Here is a 22,141-nt window from a genome sequence, read left to right on the forward strand (position 1 = left end):
TTCAATTCTCCACATCCTTGTGATTATTTTTACCAAATAATTAAATTTCAATACTTGGAACCCAACAAAATTTTGATGTAAACTAAGAACCTATCACTCTTGAATAAAATCATGTTGATAACGTGTTATTAAATAGTAACAATAATGCAAAGAACACAAGAATAATAGATGAGAATAAGAGGATTTTTATTGTATTTCTCTTCTTTTCATCATCATTGCAAGTAGTATACTCGCTTATATATATAGGGGATTAGACTCCTCATTTTCTAATACATAAATAACAAATGAGTTACAAGAAGATGAAAGATGATGAGTTAAGGAAGGTGAAAGGTTGAACATCCACTTAATAGTATTCATAACAAATATTTTTTATTAAAAAATAATAATTCGACTCTTTTTGGAAAATTAATTGTCAAACTCAACCCTTTTAAAATATTGAGGGCCAAATTTAACTTTAAAAGAAATAATAACCAAATTGTCGATTGAGTCTTGGCTAGATTGGCATGGACATTGTTGCCAGTGCAGGAGGACGTGGGTTCAAGTGGGCTGAAGTATGTTATTCTCCTATTTATGGGTTGGGAAGGAAAACTATGAGTAGTTTTAGGCATTGTGTCAAAAAGAGTAGATATAATCAGAAAAAATAATAAAATTATTAAAAAAAACTAAAAATATTAACATTAATGAAAAAATCTATCATTATGCCTTTTAAATAATCTACTCCAGGTATCCCAATCCTTTGTGAAAAAAACTAATATAATATTTAATATGAGGAAAAAAAACCAATACATGGTTCCCAAAAAAAAAAAAAGAGATCCCTAAAGATATGATATCATTTGCAACTAAATTTGTTGGCATAAAATGGTTTCTTTATATATATTTCCAGTTTTTGTGTTGAAGTCCGTGAGCCTTATTTTTTTTCTCCTATGATCTGTTTTGTAATGGTCATTGCGCTTTCCTGTGAGGTAAAGCTTATGGACGTAAACATTGGCTCCTATCAACTTTTTTTTTTTAATTTCCCACCAATCAAAACAGCTTTTTTTTCTCATAGATTAGAGAGCAATTCAATTTCTGAATATTTAATTTTAAATGAGGTTCATCCTGAATTTGTGTAAATTATTTGGTTTTAATTCGAGCTATCTCGAATTTTATTTTAAGACATTCAATTAAATATATATATATAATTTTATACTAATATTAATAGAGAATGAAAATAATAAGTAACCTCATATTTTATGTAAATTAAAATATATATAAATATTATTTTCAAAACATGTTTTTTTAAGGGTTAAATTATTTTTGGGGCATGAACTTAGTATTTTTTTCATATTACAATTTGGACTTTTTTTTTTGTTTAGGTTAGGTCCTAAACTTGGCAATTATTATTGCATTAGAGCTTGAACATTTTTTGTCCAAGTTAGTCCTTGAAATTCCTAGAGTTTAGGTCTAATGTGAGAACAAATCCCAATATGGGAATAATTGCCAAGTTCAGAGATTAACTTAAAAAAAAAATTTTAACTCAATTGTGAGAATAATTACCTAATTCAGGCCTCAATGTGAAAACAATTACCTAATTTAAGTTTCATTGTGAAAAACCCTAAATAATAAATTGGGCAAGAATAAACTTGGATATTTTAAAATTTTTGAATTATGATTTGGCCCGACTTATAAATTCTTCTATTGAATCAAATTGCATCCATATATTAGTATATTTTCTGGTGTCACAAATATATTTTATATTTTTAAAATTAATATGTTGCTTATAAAAAATTTAGCCTATTCATCTCGTCTTATCGTATTCGTATAGTGTTAAATATTTTTGTTCACACCATACATGGAGGTTCAAAATATTCAAATCTATCCAAGACTGGGTCCGAACGAGTCTTACCTGCCCTGCCCTGCCCTGCCTTCAAACAAAAATAAACCAAATAAAACCAAAACAGAAGAAAAGGAAACGTGAGTTGGACGCAAATGGAGGAAGGCAAGGCAACCAACAACTCCGGGAATTAGCGGAGGGCTGTGTACACGCAAAATCTCCAATCTCTGCTGTGGATACCACACGTTCCCCTAATTATCATACGCCACTTGGCTTTCATCTTGCTCTGGCCCTACTTCTACACCAACATTTCTAGGCCGATGGATAATAATGGTAATATGCCGTCGCTTAGCTTGATAAAGACCCCAATTTTGTGGATCAGAATTAGTTGATTCATGTTAATATTTTCTTTTTTTCTTTTTACTGCTTGGCTTTGATGCATTTGTGTTGTGTCTTTTTACCTATGTTTTCATTATTTGTTTAATTTATTATAATCAAGTAAACAATGGTCTTCGATGCTCCTCATATTCACAAATTGCGTCTTCCATTTGTCTAAGCACGATGGCTGCCCACAAATAAATTTTGGGGCGAAGATGGGCATTGCTTTTATTAAAGCAAGACCAAGAGGCCAAAGAATCCATAGAATGTATATTTAAACACCCCATGCTTTTAGCATGAGCTGTATATAGGGGCGAATGTAGTAGGCTGGTAGTGGCTCGGCTCCTGTCAAAATTTTATTTTTAAAATTTTAAATTAGTAAAAGTAAAATTACACTTTGATCCCCCTAAAAATGATAAAATTTTGATTTATCTTTTAAAAATTATATTTTTACTATCATAAAAATTACAATTTAATTTCAGTCCTCTGAAATAATTTTCTGGATTCGCCCCTGAGTATATATAACTATGACATGAAGAATTACTTTTGGCCGGAATGAATCAATTAAATAACATATATCGCTACAAAATAGATGAATACTCTCGTAGTATGATTGCCAAGTTCAATGTAATGCAATGTTTTCTTTGCATATTATTTGGAGTTAACATAGCTCACTTGAGCAACGCAAAAGCGTTTATCTCTAGGGCGGTGTGTTTAGTTTTTTTTTTTATCTCATATTACAATATTGTTACAGTATCTAATTTAACTGTCTTAATTATTTTTATATTAACTGCAAGTAAATGTACCGTTTGACTAGTGAATCTTAATATGTAAAAGTGAGCGGAATCAATTAAAACATAAAATAAAATTTAATGTAGCTATGTCTTAATTTATATATACAAATTTATTCATTTAAAAATATATATAATAAATTATTAAACCAATATATATATATATATAAAGAAAAGTTATATAAACTGCTAATATACTCGATATTTGATTTGAAGAAATAATTGTAAATCAAAGCAAACTCCTATGCTTCAAGCACCCCATCCGCATTGCTAATAATGACTAACTACCTGAAAAAATCAACAATGTTAGTCAAAGTAGAATGTTTTTATATGAAAATAAATATTTAAGACTCACAAGACAAATAACTGTACCTTTCTACATTACTGGATGTTGGGATGCATGTAGAACATATCCTCGACATGAATGCCTTTCCACTGTTGTACGAGCCAAAGATATTTCAAGACCGCTTTTAAATCCTCCACTTTGAGACTCATGACCACTCTTTCTTCTGCCTTCAATTTGAGAAACATGCGGATCACAGATATTTATTAACAAAGGAATATGATTAAGTTGATTCTCTATCGCCTCCTGAATCACTTCATTTGTCAATTGTTGGTTTGAACCATTATCTTTATCTGTAATTGAAAACACTTGAGTTTCCATCATGGAAACCTTTTTATATATCTGGTCCAACTCTCCCACAATGACCTTATACACGTCTTCGGATCTTTTAGCAAAAAAAGATAATTGATTTATTATACGACAAACATGTAAACTTCTTAAAGCACTTGATTTCTCATTGTCACCTTCAAGCCTTGACCCATTTTCATAAATTTCATAACCTTTCTTTGCTTCTTTTTGTCCAACGTTCCAAAATATAGTGACTTGGCATCTCAATAATATTTCTGAAGTGAAAAATTGCCAACATATGTCTACACAATATGCCTTTAAATTCAAAAAGGCTACATGCACAACTACCGACTTTATTTCCCAAATCAAGATGAACAAGAAAGCTATCACGAGTATAAGAAGAACTTGACACCTTATATTCGTAGCAAAATTCTATCTTTCTTACCTTTTGCTTTGTAAATTGCTTGCTCTTCACTAGTTCATCTTGAAAAGATTAAATATATTCTTTGTACACACTGATGCTCTATGGTGCTCTATTTTATAACCAATTTTTAGTATCTAAGACTTGTGCCTTGATTCAAAAACTTATCCTTGTTCCTTGGCACAGCGACTTTCAATTGCCTTCTCATATTTCTCTACAAACTCTTGCAATGTTGATGAAAAAAAAGAATTTATGCTTTCACTCCTTTGGATAGTGTTCTTTCTTGCAAAGAAAGTATTCTAATTATACACGGGAATCCAAGAGTTACGAGTCTCGTACAACCTATGAAGCCATACATTTTTGCTCTAATTTATTTGTAACGATCAATTTACACCATTTCTTCTCAAACACTTTTGCACTTGATGATTCAATAATGCATCTCTTTAATTCTCTTTTGAAAGAGATTTCTTATGATATATATGAGAAAGCTTCTCTAGAAATTTCTTCTTTATATGCCAAGGCATAAACAATGGCGAGATTTTGGGAACACTTTTTTTACAGTAGCCCCTATTGCTAGATCTTGATCCGTAATTATTGATATCAGTGATTTTTCATGCATTGCTTGAAGCCATTTTTCGAATAATCAAATGAAACTTTTCTTAGATTCATCTTGCAACAAAGCACAACTAAATAAAATTGATTGGCAATGATAGTATGGCATGCTATACTTCTTAGTGTTATAAGTGGTGTCAAATGTAATAACATCACCAAAATGCTCATATGCTAACCAAGACCAAGCATCAACCCAGAATAAGTTTACCATATGAGCATCATTGTTGCACTGGATTGCATAAAGAAAAACTTGGATTCTCAACTTGCTTTCTCCAAAAATAACATAAAACAATTTGGGCATCTCCAACATCTAAATTTTTCAACAAAACTCTTAGCTGCCAAAGTCAATTTCTATTTGAAAATTGTTGCTCTATGTTACTAAACAATGCCGCCACTTTTCCTGAATGAATTCCTCCATTAAATTTTTCAACAAAACTCTTAGCTGCCAAAGTCAATTTCTTATGACATCTAAGATAAGACACACTCTTAGGACTAATCATAGCATGATTATATTCATTTGAAATTGCTTTTGCATCCCACTTCTGAATTTTCTTTGCCTTTACTATCTTAAAAAAACATGCTCCACAACCAGTTCTTAAAGTCGAACATCTATTTTTAGCTGTCTTGACATTATTGTGACTGTCATTACACTCTATAGTTTTTTTCTTGTACCAACATTCATTTCAACAAACATAAATTTGACTTACTATTGCATCACTTCGAGAACCTATTTTGCTTGATAAAATATGAATACCAAAACCTTGTTCCCGAGCAAAAGCTTTATAAAAGCTTTCACCCTCGTCCAAAGAGTCAAATTGCTTTCCATAAGTGACTTGAATGTGGGAACATTTTTAAATATTTATAGTGTTCTAATAACTATAAATGAATGGATGTAATTAATAAAAAGTTATATTCTTTGATTTTTTGAAAAATAATTATAATTATTTAAATAATATTATTTGAATAGTTATAATATTAAATGAATAATTATGTGTTTATTTTAAAGACATTATTATTCAGAAAGACACATATTGATGAAAGATGTCTCTATAAAGAGACATGAAAATTCCTATAAATAGGAATGAGATTTCATTTGGAAAACACACCAACAAATTCTAATATTCTTTCTTTCCTTCCTTTATTTTCTAATATTATTAGATTATTTTATAAAGTATTACTGCATAAATCCTTTATAGAAATTGAGTTTCTTATCATACATTACTCAGTGTGTAGTAGGCTATTCTCATCAGTGCAAAACACAAATAGTCATTGGCTTCATTGTATCCTCGAGGTTAATTTGCTTGGAACTCATTTGCACACCGAAAATAGGTGGGGGCGAATATAACCTTAAAGATAGTGACTTGATACATGCCTTGGAGCCTTGTCCTATTTCTTCTTTTTCTGCTCGAGTTTCGTTCGTGTGTTTGAGATTTTCTTCATCGGAGATTTGCACTAACAATTTTAAGGTTATATAATTCATGATGACTACCACAACACATGAAAGTGGAACACTAAGGGAGTTGGCTTCCAACTTTGTCAAACTTGATCGATTAAATGGTGGCAATTTTCAATGATGGCAGAAAAAGATGCACTTCTTATTATCAACTTTGAAGATTGCTTATGTTTTGGATACTCCAAGATCTGAAGAGAATGATAACGAATCCGTTGCTGCAACCCGAGAAAGACAAAAATGTGACAATGCTTATTACATGTGCATAGGCCACATATTGAATGGTTTATCTAATGGTTTGTTAGACACCTATCAAAACGAGGTCGCCGCTAAAGAATTATGGGACAAATTGGAGACAAGATACATGACTGAAGATGTTACAAGTAAGAAATTTCTTGTTAGTCGTTTCAATAATTATCAAATGGTTGATGGTCATTCTGTTCTGAAACAATCCTGTGATATTGAAAAGATGTTGAATCAATTCAAGCAATATGATATGAAAATGGATGAAATGATTGTTGTATCCTCCATAATAGACAAACTTCCTCCATCTAGGAAAGACTTTAAAAGAAGTCTAAAACATAAGAAAGAGGAAATATCTCTTGAGGCTTTGAAAAATCATCTTTGTATTAAAGAAGAATATTGAAAACAAGATCAAAACCTAAATTCTAAAAATGCCAAAGTGCATGTTACGGAAGAAGTACAAATTACTAAACCATTCAAGAGAAAGTTCAAATAGACTGATAGAGCACCTAAGTTCAAAAAGAAACAAAAGGGCTCATGTTATCATTGTGGAAAGCCGAGACATTTCAAGAATGAATGTTGATTTTTAAAGAAGAAATCATCTTCTAAGGCTGATAATAACGAAAAGTTCGTTGCAATGATATTTGAAATTAATATGGCACAAGATGATAATACATGGTGGATTGATACCGAAGCAACCAAACATGTGTGCAAAGACTAAAGCATGTTCACAAAGTTCACACAATGTGAAAATGACAATGTCTAGTACATGAGAAATTATTCCACCGCAGCAATCAAAGGCAAAAGGTCTTTGAACTACAATTCACTTCTGGAAAAGTTTTAACCTTAAATGATGTATATTATGTACCAGAAGTTAGGAAGAATTTAGTGTCTGGAAGTCTGTTGAATAAGTTTGGTTTCAAACTTGTTTTTGAGGCAGATAAGTTTATTTTATCTAAGGGAGGAATTTTTGTGGGGAAAGGGTATATGTATGAGAGTATGTTCAAACTCAATATTATTAATAAGAATAAATATACTATTTCTGCTTATATGGTTGGATCTTTTTGTTTGTGGCATTATAGATTAGGTCATTTAAATTATAGAAAATTGAATGACATGCATAAGTTAGATTTAATTCTGTTTTAATAATAATATTGAAAAATACAATACATGTATGTTGACTAAAATTACAAGAAACCCTTTCCCTAAGGTTAAAAGGAAAACAAAATTGCTTTATTTGATACATAGTGATTTATGTGACATGCATAATACTCCTACATTAGGTGGAAAGAAATATTTTATTACTTTTATTTATGATTGTTCTAGATATTGTTATGTATATTTATTGCATTCAAAAGATGAAGCGCTTGATAAATTTAAAGTTTATAAATCTGAAGTTGAACTTCAGTGTGAATTATTTATCAAGTGCTAAAGATCGGATAGAGGAGGAGAATACTATAATCCAAGTTATTTTGAATCCACTGGAATTGTCCATCAAGTTTCAGCCCCTTACACACCACAACAAAATGGTGTAGCTGAAAGGAAATATAGTCTTACTGAAATGGTAAATTCATTGTTATCATATTCAGGTCTTGGACAAGGTTTTTGGGGAAATGCTGTTCTAACAGCTTGTCATATATTTAATAGAGTTCCTAATAAGGAAACTAAAATAACCCCCTATAAAAAATGAAAGAAAAGGAAACCAAACCTTAATTATTTGAAAGTTTGGGGTTGTAGAGATATTGTCAAAGTTCCAACACCTAAACGTAAAAAGTTAGGTGAAAGAGAAATTGAATGCATGTTTATAGGTTATGCACATAATAGCAAGGCATATAGGTTCATAGTAATTGAACCAAATGATTCAATTTCAATTAATACTGTAATTGAATCAAAAGATGTTATTTTTGATGAAAATAGATTTAATTCTATACCAAGACAATTACAGCCACAACAATTGGTTCATTCTTCAAATGAGAATGAGATTCTATTGGAACAAATTGATAATAATGATGAACCTTGTCAATAATTAAGAAGAAGTAAAAGGATTAAAAAGGTCAAAAATTTTAGACCAAATTTCATTATGTTTCTTGTAGAAGGAAAATGTGAAAGTATATACAATAAGATACCTTATTGTTATATTACAGAATCTGATCCTATTACATTTGAAGAGGTAATGAAATCTCAAGACTCTGCTTTTTGGAAAGAAACAATAAATGATGAGATGGATTCAATAATGGGAAATCAAACTTGGATCTTAGTTGATCTTTCACCAGGTTCCAAACCGATAGGTTGTAAATGGATCTTCAAAAACAAAATGAAGATCGATGGAACCATTGATAAATTTAAAGCAAGGTTGGTAGCTAAAGGTTTTATACAAAAATAAGGTATTGATTACTTTTATACCTATGCTCCAGTAGCAAGAATTGCTACAATTAGACTCTTAATATCACTTATCTCTATATATAATTTGGTTGTTCTCCAAATAGACGTTAAAACTGCATTTTTAAATGGTGAATTGGAAGAAGAAGTGTACATGGAGCAACCAGAAGGATTTGTTGTTCCAGAACAAGAGCATAAGGTAGGTAAACTTGTTAAATCTTTATATGGACTTAAACAAACACCAAAACAATGACACCAAAAGTTTGACAAAGTTGTTTTAGCTAATGGCTATAAAATAAATGAATCTGATAAATGCATATACAACAAATTTGAAAATGGAAAAGGTGTCATAATTTGCTTATATGTAGATGACATGCTCATTTTTGGCATGGATTTGGTAAAGAGATAAAATTTTCTGCTTATGTAATTTTTTTGTTTATTTTGAAAAGATCTTATTTTTTTACAAAAGTTTTTACTATCTTTATTTTTCAAGTTCAAAATCGTATTAGCTATTCTTTATTTTATACCTAACTATTGTAATGCATGTCTGCATTTTTCTCATATTATAAAATGGTCTAAATTCTCCCGTTTAGCCAAGAGAGATTAAGGCCACTATCTGTCCCAAATAATTCTAGTAGTGAGCCACATATATAGTATTTAAATTAGAGGATTCGAACTAATATAACATTATTTGTCTTATGTAACAGGCCAATTTTATTCGGCCCAGAGAAAAACAAACAAAACAGATAAATTAAAAAATAAATAAGTCCATCTTACAAAAATACAGGGAAAATAAAAATGAATATTATGTAATATATTCGGCTATAAAAGCCATAACAACACATGTATCTATTTATAGACAATCAAAAAAGAGAAATCCAGAAAGAAACTACAACAATTTTTTTTTCCAATTAAGGTGCCAGTTTTTTTTGGGTGTGGCTAGATAAAGATTAGCATTGGGAGACGTCTAATATAACTTATAGACTATATATTTGCTCTATGCTTCTTGGTGAATGCTAGCACATTGACTGAATTATATCAATGACAATAGATAGTAAAGACACGAAATTTTGTGGAAGGAGATAGTAGCTTAGCAACAAAAGCTATTTGGGATGATGAGCTGACATTGATATTTTGTGAACTTTGCGTGAATGAAGTCAATGCTGGTAATAGATCGACAACTCATCTAAACTCAAAAGGATGGGAAAAAGTCATTGCTCTTTTTCAAGCAAAAACACAAAAAAAAATATGGAAAACCTCAATTGAAAAATAAGTGGGATACATTAAAAACGGAATGGAGGTTATGGAGGGAGTTGCTTAAGGAATCTACAGGTATTGGATGGTGTCCAACTAAAAAGACGGTCGATGCTACCGAAGAAAGGTGGGCTGCAAAAATACAGGTTAGTGTTCACTTTATCATTATTTTAATGTATAAAGTTTATTGAAATTAATAATTTACAATTATAAAAATCTTAGTATAACATTTAACATTTAGCATTTTATGTAGGAAAATCCTGATTTTAAAGGATTTAAGAAGAAAGGAATTGAGCCACGATTGAATGAGTTAATGTGGCAAATGTTTGGTGGCATTGTAGCCACCGGAGAGAATGCATGGGCACCTTCGTCTAGTGTTCTTCCAAGTGGGGTTCCTATGGGAGATGATGCACCTAATGAAGGATTTGGTGATTCAGATGAACATAGTAACGAGAATGAATGTATTCCTCCTGATGAGGTACCATCAAACCCTTCTCATAAAATTCCTAATCGAAGAAAGCAAACACTTGGGGCTGTACACGGTAAAGGAAAAAAATCAAGTTCAAGTAGAAAATCATCAAGAAATACATTAACTACTCAGATTGAGAAATTGTGTGAGAGTATGGCTAGTTCAAGGAAGTCAGTGAATGAAATTATTTTTCCTCACTCTCAATATACTATTTCAAATGCAATGGATGATTTGCGTGCTTTGGGAGATGAAATTCCAAAAAAAGATGAACTGTACTATTTTGCCACCAAAATGTTCTAGATACCGGTGAAATGAGAATTGTTTTTGAACTTAGATCCAGATGATAGGGTTTGGTGGCTTCGACGTGAGTATGCTGAACAAAATCCAATTGCATCATTTTCATCCATGGCAACAACATCCTCATTTCCCTTCCAACCATACCATCAACCACCTCCACCATAAGCTCCTTAGAATTATTATTGTAATATAACTATACTACTTTTTTATATGTAAAACTAATGTATGATACTTTTTATGTTTGGTATTTTTATGCTATGCTTTTAATCAAGTTTCTGTGTTGTATAGAATGTCACGAGATTTTAAAGGATTTATTTTCATTTAATTACTTTTTCAGGTTATGGATGAATTTAACAATATGTATAATAGTTTTTGTATGAATTATGATACCCCTGAATTAAGTGAAGAAGCTCAACGAAGAATAGCCACAATTGTTACCCAAGTTGAGAACAACAATTATCATGAAGAGGAAGAATATGTGTTAAGCAGTGTATTGGTACACCATGAAACTTATTTCACTATGCAACCGCGTATGGATTCAAATTATACAGGTCAAATGTGGGTGGACGAAGTATTAAATGGGCACGATGATCGTTGCATGAATAGTTTTAGGATGCCAAAAGATATATTTCACAGCTTGTTGCATGATTTGCAAACAAATTATGGCTTAAAGAATGGGAAAACATCGGCGATGGAGAAGTTAGCATTGTCATTGTACACTCTTGGAAATAGAGAATCAAATTCAAATGCAACAGAGCGATTTCAACGATCTGGGGAAACTGTTAGTCGAATTTTTACTGATATGTTGCATATATTTGCTCGAATGGGAATAGACACGATTAAACCCACTGAAGGTCAATTCAAGGAAGTACCGAACCATATTCGACATGATACAAGATATTGGCCTCACTTTAAGGTAATATTTACACAATCTTTATATTTTTAAAATATAAATTATTTCTAACTTTTATCTTATTACTTGTATTTATTTTAAAGGACTGTATTGGGGCCATAGATGGAACACACATAAAAGCATGCATTTCGCCTTCTTGTCAAATACCTTATATCGGACGGAAAGGTGAACCAACTCGAAATATTATGGCAGCCTGTGACTTCAACATGTGCTTTATTTTGCATTTCCTGGTTGGGAAGGAACAACACATGATAGTAGAATTTTTTTGCAAGCACTCAGAAAACAAGAGTTGAAGTTTCCACACCCTCCACCAGGTTGAACTTTAATTTTTTAATTACTTTTTTACATAAAAAATATTAAAATTTTTAAATTATTTTTAAACTTGATTTATGTTTTACTTTTTTGTAGGAAAATATTATCTTGTGGATTCAGGATATCCACAAATGACAGGTTTTCTAGGTCCATATAGGGGGAACGATATCATTTACCTGATTTTCGTCGAGGTAATCATCAAGTATTTGGAAAAAAAAGAAATCTTTAATCATGCCCATTCTTCGTTACGCTCTGTGATTGAACGAACATTTGGAGTGTGGAAAAAAAAATGGTATTCCAAGTTATTCATTCAACAAGCAAGTTTTAATAGTTATTGCAACAATGGTTTTGCATAATTACATTCGAAGACATGCTTGGTCAAATGATGAGGATTTTCGAGAATTTGAGAATATACCCGATATGCCAGTCTCTTCAAGCCAGTTTGACAGAGGTGAATCGAGTTATTCTATCAGAGAAAGTGACCTTGAAATCACAATGTTAAGGGAAACCATTGCCACTAGTTTAATTAATCCATATTTGTAAAAACATTTTGTATCATAACCTAATTTCTAGTAATAATGAAACTTGTTATGTCTTATGTTATTATATATTTTTATTAAAAATCATCCTTTTAGATACTTCAAAAAATATCTAAGTATAATGTTACTATTTGTGAAAATAATATTTATCATTGTTATAAAAAACTATTTAACTATAAAAATTAAAAAATTATCATTTTATCTAATAAATAATTTAAATTAATTATATAATTTATTAAAATATTGGAAAATACATTTTAATATTTTATTAAATGAATTTATAAATTCACATATTTTAATAATTTTAAAAAAGTAAAATAATTTAAAAAACTTATATTATATATCAATTCTAATCTGATGTCCTTAATAGTCATTTCTTATTCTCACCTCACCGCTACAGCTGCGTTTGAATCCAAACACACACTCCACCATTGTTTCTAATCTCACCGCTACAGTATCCAATCTCACCGCTACAGAAACTAATCTCACCGCCACCGTTGTTTTTAACCTCACCGGAGGTAAACACACCGCTCATCCAAACTAGCCCTTAGTCTATTATAGCTTTTTTTAATTTGAAAAGTAAATATTATTTGATTAAATTAATTCTGAGAATAAAAATAAAAAAATAAAATAATTTATTCATTAAAAATTTTATTTTTAAATACTGGCAAGTATTATTTTTTAAATACTAGAGGTGAGTTTGGATGGGCGGTGCGTTTACTTGCGGTTAGTGTAAAAACAGCGGTGGCGGTGAGATTAGATACTGTAGTGATACTGTAGCGTGAGACAAAAAGTAAACTAAACGCACCGCACCGCACTCAATCGCCCATCCAAATCCACCCTAGAATGTTTTGCCCCCTCTTGCTCCGCTTCAACTTTCTTAATTTTAATTATAATTATTTATTAAAATAATTAATATAAATTAAATTCTAAACTTTAACAGAGTAGAAGAACCAATATTAAAATTTTACCATTATCTTATAGAAAAAAATTAGAGTGACAACAGATTTATGGGTTTCTTTTATATAAATAATTAATAAAAAATAAATATTAAAATACCAAATTATATAAAAATATAAAATACGAAGATTGTAATATAAGAACTAAAATTAAAATATAATATTTTATGTATAATAATTAAAAAAACCTTGGACAGTAGTATAGACACCTAAATGATATATAATACCATAATCTCATAAAATTTAAAAATTATGAATGAGATAATAAATTAAAAAAATAGTTGCTTATTTTAATATATTATTCATATTAAATTTAATTATATAACTATTTCTTTAAATAATATTTCTCTATTACTTGCCAAAAGAAAATATTTCTATTTAACCTTTCACAAGTTTGAAGCTGTAACCAAACCCCATGAAATATTTAATAAAACTCTCCCACCAAAAAAAAAACAAAACAATAGTAGTTTTTGTTTGCAGTTGTTAATGCTGTTGCTGTTCCTCTGTGTTGAACTTTCATTTTCTCCCTTTCTCATTATTGTTGTTGCTGTTTGTTGCCTTTTTTAACATGCTGATATGATGGAGAGTTAAATTTGATCCAAGGAAGAGAAAGAGAGAGATGGGTTCTTGTGTGTCAAGACCTGAAGGCTCTGCTGTCCCAAAGTTAAGGTCTTCCATGAAGAATAAGAAGAAGAAGAAGCAGAATCGGAAAAGGAGGAAAAGCTTCGAGAAAAGGGTGTCTAATGGGCTGACTGACCCATTCTCCGATGAGTTTTGTAGCTGGGATGCTCCACCTGATCATCACTCTTCCTTCTCAAACCCAACTTTTCAAGGTCTCTCCTTCATCTGTTATCAAACCTGTTTTCTTTTTTTCCTTTTTATTTAGCTTTTTGTTTGTAATGTGTTTATGGATTTTCTTTTTCTGGTTGATTTGCTTGGTGGGTTTTGGAGGTTGAGATGCTTTACGTTGCATGGAGAGTTCCGGGTGTATAAGAGCCTGATTCTGGTTTTTTTGTTACCAGGAAATGCATGCCTGAATTATAGGTTTAAGACTTAATGATAGTACTGTTGTCTAAATTCTGATAATTGAGGCCTGCTCTTTAGATGATCAATTGTCATATGATTTTTCTTCAAAGCATATAGTTTGAGCATATCCCCTAAACTGGGATTTTGATATAAATTGATGCTCCACTTGATCATCACTTCTTTCTCAAACCAAACTTTTCAAGGTCTTTCCTTCCTTCTCTCCCTGTTATGAAAACTGGGTCTTTATGTGTGATTTATTTGGCCTTGTGATTGTAACGTGTTTATGGATTTTAATCTTCTGGTTGATTTGCTGGGTGGGTTTTGGGTCTTTAAGAGTGTGGGCCAGGAAATGCATGCCTGAATTATAGGTTAAAAAAGAAATGTTGTTGGTGGATCCAACTCTTTATTTGGTCAAATGGCATCTGAATTTTCTTCAAAGCATATAATTTGAACTTATTCCTAACACTGGAATTTTTTTATACAAATTGATGTTTTTTGTGTTTGTTGATTATCAGAGGAAATGTAGACTGATGCGGTTGAAATTTGACTATAATATAAAATTGTAAAAATATAGCAACAGAATTGCAGCATTTGGAACTTTCAGTTTTAATTTTTCTTGACAATGGCAGTAGTTTGATCCATTATAGTTATTTATTTGTGTCTATTCTATTAAGCTTTATCAAATCAGGGTTTAAACCAGTAGCAGATGCGAACTGGTTGGAGTTTCATTAAGTTGGAATTAGCTGCTGCACTGCTCTCATTGGTGGTTTCAGAGCTACCATTGTTGTTTCTAAGACTCATATAAGCAGTAAGATTTCTTTGAACAGGTTTTTCTTATGATCAAAGTTTGTATGGGAGATTTGGTGAAGAATTTGATGTCCATTGAACCAGAGTAAATAACAGGCCTTTGGACAGACTTTACAGCTTATCAAGATCGTAGTGTCTTTATTTATAATTTCCGTTGACCTTTCTAGTTAAACGCATCCATGTTACGGATTGTAGTTTGTTACGTAAGACTTGCATTTTACTTTTAGCAGCTTGATACATAATCTGCTATATATTACTTGAAGAGGTAGAAACTGGGAAGAGCTTGATGGATATTGATGCATTTTTCCTTGATTTGTTGCTTTTAAGTGTTTGGAAAAAGGGTGTAAATTAATCTCTATATATTAAGATTACATTCAGGAATTTGTGAATTACTTATTAAGTTGGTAAAAGTTTAAAGGATGTTTCCTTTTCGATAATAGATATACGACTGCGGTTCTTCATTGTTCACTTTCTGCTATTTGTCATTTCTTATTTCTTTTTCTGCTGATTTTCTTTTTATCTTTTGTTTCTTAATATTGATAATTTCTGCAATTTAGATACTTACTTTCAATCTCTTTTCAACTTTCTCCTAGTTCTTGTTTCTATGCATTAGTTTTCGAAATCAGTGTTTGTTAAGCTGTTGATTTATGATGTGACCTTGGCAGGGAGTGAGGAATTGTGGTTCGATCCAGTTGCAGTATTTGAATCTGACTATGATGAGGATTTTGAAAGTGTTCAGGAGGGTATGGTGTTTTGAAATATTACTCGGACCTCTCATTTAGACTAACTTTTGTTTTACTTGGAGATTATTGGAAATGGTTACCATTCACTATATATGCATCTCCATGTGCAGATGTGTTATCATTAAATGGTCTTGAGGGTGTATCTGTATCCAGTATTTCATCTTTAACAGATGCTAATTGCAGAGACCATTCTTCTTTAGTCTATCATACACAGAAACCGGGGGATGTTAATTCCAGAACAAAATCTGATGGACCTTCAAATGAAGCGAAAGAACCTGTATTCCTTGATGATATTGTCTCTTCCGTGGATGAAGGTCCTGGCAAGGAGGATGGGTTGTTGGATGATTGTGGTATTCTTCCAAGTAATTGTTTACCTTGTCTTGCATCTACTGTTCCATCAATTGAAAAGAGATCACTTAGCTCTAGCCCGCCGAGTGCGAGAAAAAAGCCTGCCTTAAAAATTTCATTTAAATGGAAAGAAGAGAATGCCAATGCCATTTTACGTGAGTATCTACATTATCTGTTGAACTCTCTAATTTTTAGTCATTTGTGTTCATCATGAACTGTCTTATTGTGAGACTTCAAGATGCATGTGAAATGGTTTTCATTGCAAAGATATTATTAGAAGAGTTTTCCCACCATAGTAATTGATGCATGTTAACCTTTTGAGTCTCTTAGAAACAAGCAGTGTAGTATACGAATGGATTTTTTAAATTTACTCCTTTTCTTCTTTTATTCAGTTTCTTCAAAGATGCTGCTTCAGCGACCGAAAGCAGGTTCTCAGGTGCCGTTTTGCCCTATAGAAAAGAAAATGTTTGAGTGTTGGTCTCATATTGATCCTGGTACTTTCAAGGTTCGAGGAGAAAATTATTTTAGGTATGACTATAAAACTTGGTCCCTAATTCATTTATTTAATGTATGCCCATATATTCTCTTTTTTTTTTTTTTTCGTGCAAAATTATTGAAAACCATGTATGGGACATTTAGAAACTTTTGATCTGTTATTACCATGACAGTTCCCCACATTATTTGTTTGTTTAGCAGGGATAAGAAGAAGGATTATGCACCTAACCATGCTGCATATTATCCTTTCGGAGTTGATGTATTCCTATCCCCACAAAAAATAGATCACATAGCTAGATTTGTCGAACTCCCTGTTATTAGTCATTCCGAGAAACTACCATCTATCCTTGTCGTAAATGTTCAGGTATAAAGCTTCTTGTTTTGAAAGAATGTTGTTTTCTTTTTTTGTTATACTTCCCTTGTGATGGAAGTAAGCATGATGTAATGGTCCTTCTTGGCTATGCTACTCTGACTTGATGTAAGTGTCAGACATGGGAATTGTTAAACTTAGGTATGTTTAACTTTTTTTCAAATTTCCATCTAGTTTAATGCTTACATGTTGTGACAATGCAGATTCCCTTGTATCCTGCTGCACTTTTTCAGAGTGAAACTGATGGAGAAGGGATGAGTTTCGTTCTTTACTTTAAGCTTTCTGACAGTTACTCAAAGGAGCTTCCGCTCCACTTTCAAGAAAACTTTAGGGTATGATTGATACCAAAAGTCTTTTTTCTTCTTCTTTTATAGTAATATACGAACCTTTATTGACTGGAAATCCGAATAACATCATTCATTACATAGCTATGGTTAACATCATCCATTGCCAAAAATCTTGAAAATTAGAAAATGGGTTGTTTTAGCCATGAAACTTCACGTGAAAGCTTATGAGACCATAATATGTTATTTAGAAGCCTTAAAAAATGGCATTGGCATGTCTGAAATATAAGATGTGCCAAAACCAACCTAGTTCAGGGCCCTGCCATGCATCCAGGGCCAATCCTGCCTGCATGTGGTTTGCGCCCCTGGCTTCTGCTGATTCCATGCTATCCATACTCATGCATCAAAGCTAAATTTTAATGTCTATATCTTCTTTTCTAGGACTCAGAAATTTCGTTAGGTAATTTTGCTGCTACTGCACCAATCCATAATCCAAGTAGATATATGGTAGCAAAAAAAATTGAGAATACCAAACCTGATTCGAAACATAGTGTTTGGTTTGATTTCAGTTCAATTTTTACTGAATTGGTCCGGTTCAGATATTATTTGCATTTGGTTTGGTTCAGTTTTTGGTTTATAAGTTAAAGAAATGTAATTATTCGAACTGAACCAAATTTTTTATTTAATTGTGATAAGTTTTTTTTTTATTTTTTTAATAGTATAAAAATAAAATATTTTATTTTAAAACCAGTGAAAATTACATAAAAAATACGTATGAAACTCTATCTGTGGTATTCAATTTGGTTTTTAAGAAACCAGAATACTGCACATTAACCTCAATTTTTTTTCCGATCCGAATTGAACGGTTATCACCTCTAAGTATCAATGCAATAATAGCCCCAAATCATAATTTTCTGTTTGATTGTCTGTACTCCTTTATGTTTTTACATTTAGGTAATATCTTCTTACATTCATTCCTTGCTACATTATTTGATCTACGACCAAGTTTACTGAATCCTTATTTCTTTCTCAAAGCAGAGGTTAATTGACGACGAAGTTGAAAAGGTTAAGGGATTCCCTATGGATACAATTGCGCCATTTCGTGAACGGTTGAAAATATTAGGTCGTATTGCAAATGTGGAAGATCTTCACATGGGTGCGGCAGAGAGGAAGCTTATGCAGGCATACAATGAAAAGCCTTTTCTTTCACGTCCACAGCATGAGTTCTACTTGGCACGTATGCTTGTATGTCTTAGGGATGGCAATAGATATTATAGATTTCAATATTTGCATATATCTAATCCATTTTCCTTCTTTTTATTTATTTATTTATTTAGATATTATAATTACTATATGTAGCGGATGTAGGATATTAACATTCGGACGTTTATTATTCAAATCTGCTTTGACTTTTTGGTAAAGGATTTGGACGTTCGAGTTCGCTTTGCTTCTATACATAATGGATTTGGATTTGGATATCTAATCCATTATCCACTTCAGTTCTGAAGTGTTTATTTTTAAGAAATGACTAACAAAATTCAGATTTTTTTTAAAATATTCGGTGGATAATGTTATTTAATTCAGATTTGTATTCGGGTTTAAAAGTAGTTTTTCGGATTTAGATATAACAAAAAAAGACCAGAAATGAGCAAGAAGGTTGAAGAAGCTATTAAATTAGAAATGTAGGAAGCTTGTATGTATTATAACGGAATTAACACAGCATATTTATAGGCAATATTTTTAGCTTAAGCAGATAGAATGATACCTATGGAGGTAGTGTCAAAAGTGGTTGATGCCTATCTTACTTGGACTTGGGTATAAGTGTCAGATGTAGATTTGTGGCTGACACGGTTTTTATTAATTTTAGTTTGTAACTAGAATCATAAGCTCCAACAATCTACTAATGTTTGAGCGATGTGCTTGATTGGGAGTAAGATCAGGTAGCAATAGAATTGTGTAGATACATTGTGTCACTATGGTTCTTTCTTAGGCTCACCAATTACTCTGAATTTTTGCAGGGAGAAAATTATTTGGAGATAGATATAGATATGCACAGATTCAGTTACATCTCTAGGAAAGGTTTTGATGCATTCCTAGATAGGCTAAAGCTTTGCATCTTAGACGTAGGCCTAACGATACAGGAAAGTTCCGATATCTCATTCAAAACTTCAATTTCCCCCTCCCCCTTTCTCTGAACAAGATTGTTTGATTTTCTGTTTTATCAATGAAATTTACTCACGATGTTTGCCTTCAAAAGCAGGGGAATAGACCTGAAGAGTTGCCAGAACAGATATTATGTTGTCTACGGTTAAGTGGAATCGACTATATGAATTACCACCAACTTGGTTTGATTCAAGAGCCTTCTTATGTAAGTGCTGAAAAATGGTGTAATGCTTATAGCTATGATTTAATAAAACGCTAATTCTGGATACATTTCTGCGGTACTAGAATTTCTGAGCTTGATAGCCCCTACTCTGAGACAACAATAAGACTTATCTTCCTACTCAGACATTTAGAGCTTAGGGTACTACTTCCGGTGCTGAATGTGTGTTGTAATGAATTCAATTCAAGAGGGCTTCAGTTGAAACTTGTCCACTCCGAAGGCAATAAGCGTCATGAGATATGCACCAAATGATCATGAATTTATTTTCAGAAAGATAAGAGATCAAAGGTATGGCCTTTGAGATCCTTGTACTCTTATATTGCTGTCCATTGTAATATCTAGAATTAATTCATTGGATCATATGCACTGGTTGAACCCAGGTTTATTTTTCAATATTTTGTGGAAATGAATATTGAGAATATTTACAATTTTCTTATTCTGTACCAATGTTACATGAATTCAGCTGAGTATTAGATGAGGGTACTGTCAATTTTTCCCAAGTTTTTTCAATGTCTTTGGAGAATGTGTGCTGCGAACAGAGACAACCCTTGTATTATTTTCCCATTACTTGAGACAACCCTGTTAAAAATACTGTTGTAATGAAAGATTATTTGTTTTTCGGGGGCCAACTTCCTTCTTTAGCTTTCATATGGAACATAATGCATTTCAACATTTTGACTCTAAATGGGTACCAAGCAACCTAATTTTGGTGTGTGTCAATTTATTTCTATATTTGCTTGTCTAGTACCTTAAATTAAATTTTAGTATTTTGTAAATTAAATATTATCACTTAATGAGCATAATTAATAATTTTATATTTTATATTTTATATTTACATGTATATTTAATATATGTTCTTAAAAAATTTAGAAATTAGATTATAAATATATATTTATATATGAAAAATGTTTAAAAATAAGATAAATTCAAAATGATACATTGTTATTTGTAAAGAACTAAGGCTCTATTTGGTTTTAGGATTTGAGCAAAAAGAAAATAAGTTTATTTGAAAATTTGTAAAATGAAAATATGTGAAAAATTAGAAAATAATAAAAAGTTTAAATGAATTGGACCTAATCATATAAATATAAAAAAAACTATTTTTACTGTAGAAAATAGTTGTTTTTATTATTGAAAATAAATTTAAAAAAATTAAAAAAATAGAAATAGAAACCAAAAATTCATGACATGAATGATAAAGTTTGTGGCGAAGAAGTAATTGGTGAATCATAGTAAAATAGAAAGTCGTACTTTATTAACACACTTGGATATAAAAAAAAAGAAAGTGAAAACCTTACAATAAAGCTTATTCGTCACCCATATTTATAGTTTGCCCCCCAAAAACAACCTAATTATCAAACCTGTGTTTCTCAATGAGCTTCTGGAGTTCAGTCTTTTTAGCACCCACCAGCCTGCATATTTCTTTGCCTTTCTTAACAAGAACGAAGGTCGGCATTGCTTCAACTTTGAATTGACGAGCCACATCCTGTTCATTTCATTTCTTTTGTTAGCTCTGTGTTTTCAACCTCACAAATCAATCATTTTAGAAATGTAACAAGATAAACAATAACCTCCAAGGTATCAACATCGATCTTGATGAACTCAACATCAGCATATAAGTTGGCATATTCTTCAATCACCGGTTCCATCCATTTGCAGGGTCCGCACCAGGTCGCCGAGAAATCTATCACCAGCTTTCATCACCACAATTATACCAACATTAACATCACCATCAATTTAGTACATATAAAATACAGAAAGTGGGAAGTAGTTTTATTTACCAACTTGTTACTTTGCTTGGAGGCCTCTAGCTGGGCTCTCCACTGACTCGCCGACTGCATTTCAATGATTTTGGCAGTGGAGGCTTTATTTCCCATTCTTTTTCTTTTGGTTGTAGCTCGATGGAAGGAAGTGACTTTGGGTTGGATTTTTGGGATGTTAGGGAACGTCTTTATATACAGCTCCATGGAATTTATTGTTTTGCTACTATATATACCTCGTATTTTCATAATTTCAGAATGATTATATTTTTAGGTAATATGAACAATCTTTCTCTATTAAAATATTTAATTTATTTCACCCTTTAATTTTATAAAAATATTAAAATAATAGTTTATCATAAAAACCCGTTAAATGATAATAAAAGAGACTTCATTCATCTCACACGTTCTTTTTGACGCAATGCCTAGAACTATTCATGTCCTCCTATATTGATAACAATATC

The 22,141-nt window shown here is 31.5% G+C and overlaps 2 protein-coding genes across 6 annotated transcripts; one reads left to right on the top strand and one right to left on the bottom strand.

Annotated features, from left to right (window-relative positions):
- Window positions 1-13,855: 13,855 nt before the first annotated feature.
- On the top strand, window positions 13,856-20,345 carry LOC105766136 (uncharacterized). Of its 5 annotated transcripts, none has more exons than XM_052631784.1 (10): window positions 13,856-14,294; window positions 15,960-16,037; window positions 16,148-16,540; window positions 16,778-16,913; window positions 17,079-17,244; window positions 17,454-17,582; window positions 18,573-18,771; window positions 19,557-19,672; window positions 19,792-19,902; window positions 19,983-20,345. In XM_052631784.1, exons 1-10 carry the CDS (start codon window positions 14,081-14,083, stop codon window positions 19,989-19,991), a joined length of 1,551 nt encoding a protein of 516 aa, XP_052487744.1. In that variant the 5' UTR covers window positions 13,856-14,080; the 3' UTR covers window positions 19,992-20,345. The 5 variants fall into 5 exon arrangements, with proteins under 5 accessions (XP_052487744.1, XP_052487745.1, XP_012440936.1 ...); XM_052631782.1 differs by having other exon boundaries at window positions 13,858-14,294; window positions 18,573-18,779; window positions 19,553-19,672; XM_052631783.1 differs by having other exon boundaries at window positions 13,859-14,294; window positions 17,082-17,244; window positions 18,573-18,779; window positions 19,553-19,672.
- Window positions 20,346-21,150: 805 nt separating this feature from the next.
- On the bottom strand, window positions 21,151-21,876 carry LOC105766137 (thioredoxin H2). The gene is made up of 3 exons (XM_012585484.2): window positions 21,699-21,876; window positions 21,489-21,611; window positions 21,151-21,403 (listed from the first exon to the last, which is right to left on the bottom strand). Exons 1-3 carry the CDS (start codon window positions 21,792-21,794, stop codon window positions 21,266-21,268), a joined length of 357 nt encoding a protein of 118 aa, XP_012440938.1. The 5' UTR covers window positions 21,795-21,876; the 3' UTR covers window positions 21,151-21,265.
- Between the last annotated feature and the right edge of the window lie 265 nt (window positions 21,877-22,141).

Source organism: Gossypium raimondii, chromosome 5, assembly GCF_025698545.1.
Source record: "Gossypium raimondii isolate GPD5lz chromosome 5, ASM2569854v1, whole genome shotgun sequence".
Lineage (NCBI taxonomy): Eukaryota > Viridiplantae > Streptophyta > Magnoliopsida > Malvales > Malvaceae > Gossypium > Gossypium raimondii.

What these genes read in the sequence shown, in the direction of transcription:
- LOC105766136 (XM_052631782.1), top strand. Translation starts at nt 14,081, where the DNA reads ATGGGTTCTTGTGTGTCAAGACCTGAAGGCTCTGCTGTCCCAAAGTTA. An exon ending in GAATGCCAATGCCATTTTAC is followed by an intron (nt 16,541 to 16,777) that starts GTGAGTATCTAC and finishes TCTTTTATTCAG; the next exon opens with TTTCTTCAAAGATGCTGCTT. An exon ending in TAGACGTAGGCCTAACGATA is followed by an intron (nt 19,673 to 19,791) that starts CAGGAAAGTTCC and finishes TGCCTTCAAAAG; the next exon opens with CAGGGGAATAGACCTGAAGA.
- LOC105766137 (XM_012585484.2), bottom strand. Translation starts at nt 21,794, where the DNA reads ATGGGAAATAAAGCCTCCACTGCCAAAATCATTGAAATGCAGTCGGCG. An exon ending in CCAAGCAAAGTAACAAGTTG is followed by an intron (nt 21,612 to 21,698) that starts GTAAATAAAACT and finishes TGGTGATGAAAG; the next exon opens with CTGGTGATAGATTTCTCGGC. An exon ending in TCGATGTTGATACCTTGGAG is followed by an intron (nt 21,404 to 21,488) that starts GTTATTGTTTAT and finishes TGAAATGAACAG; the next exon opens with GATGTGGCTCGTCAATTCAA.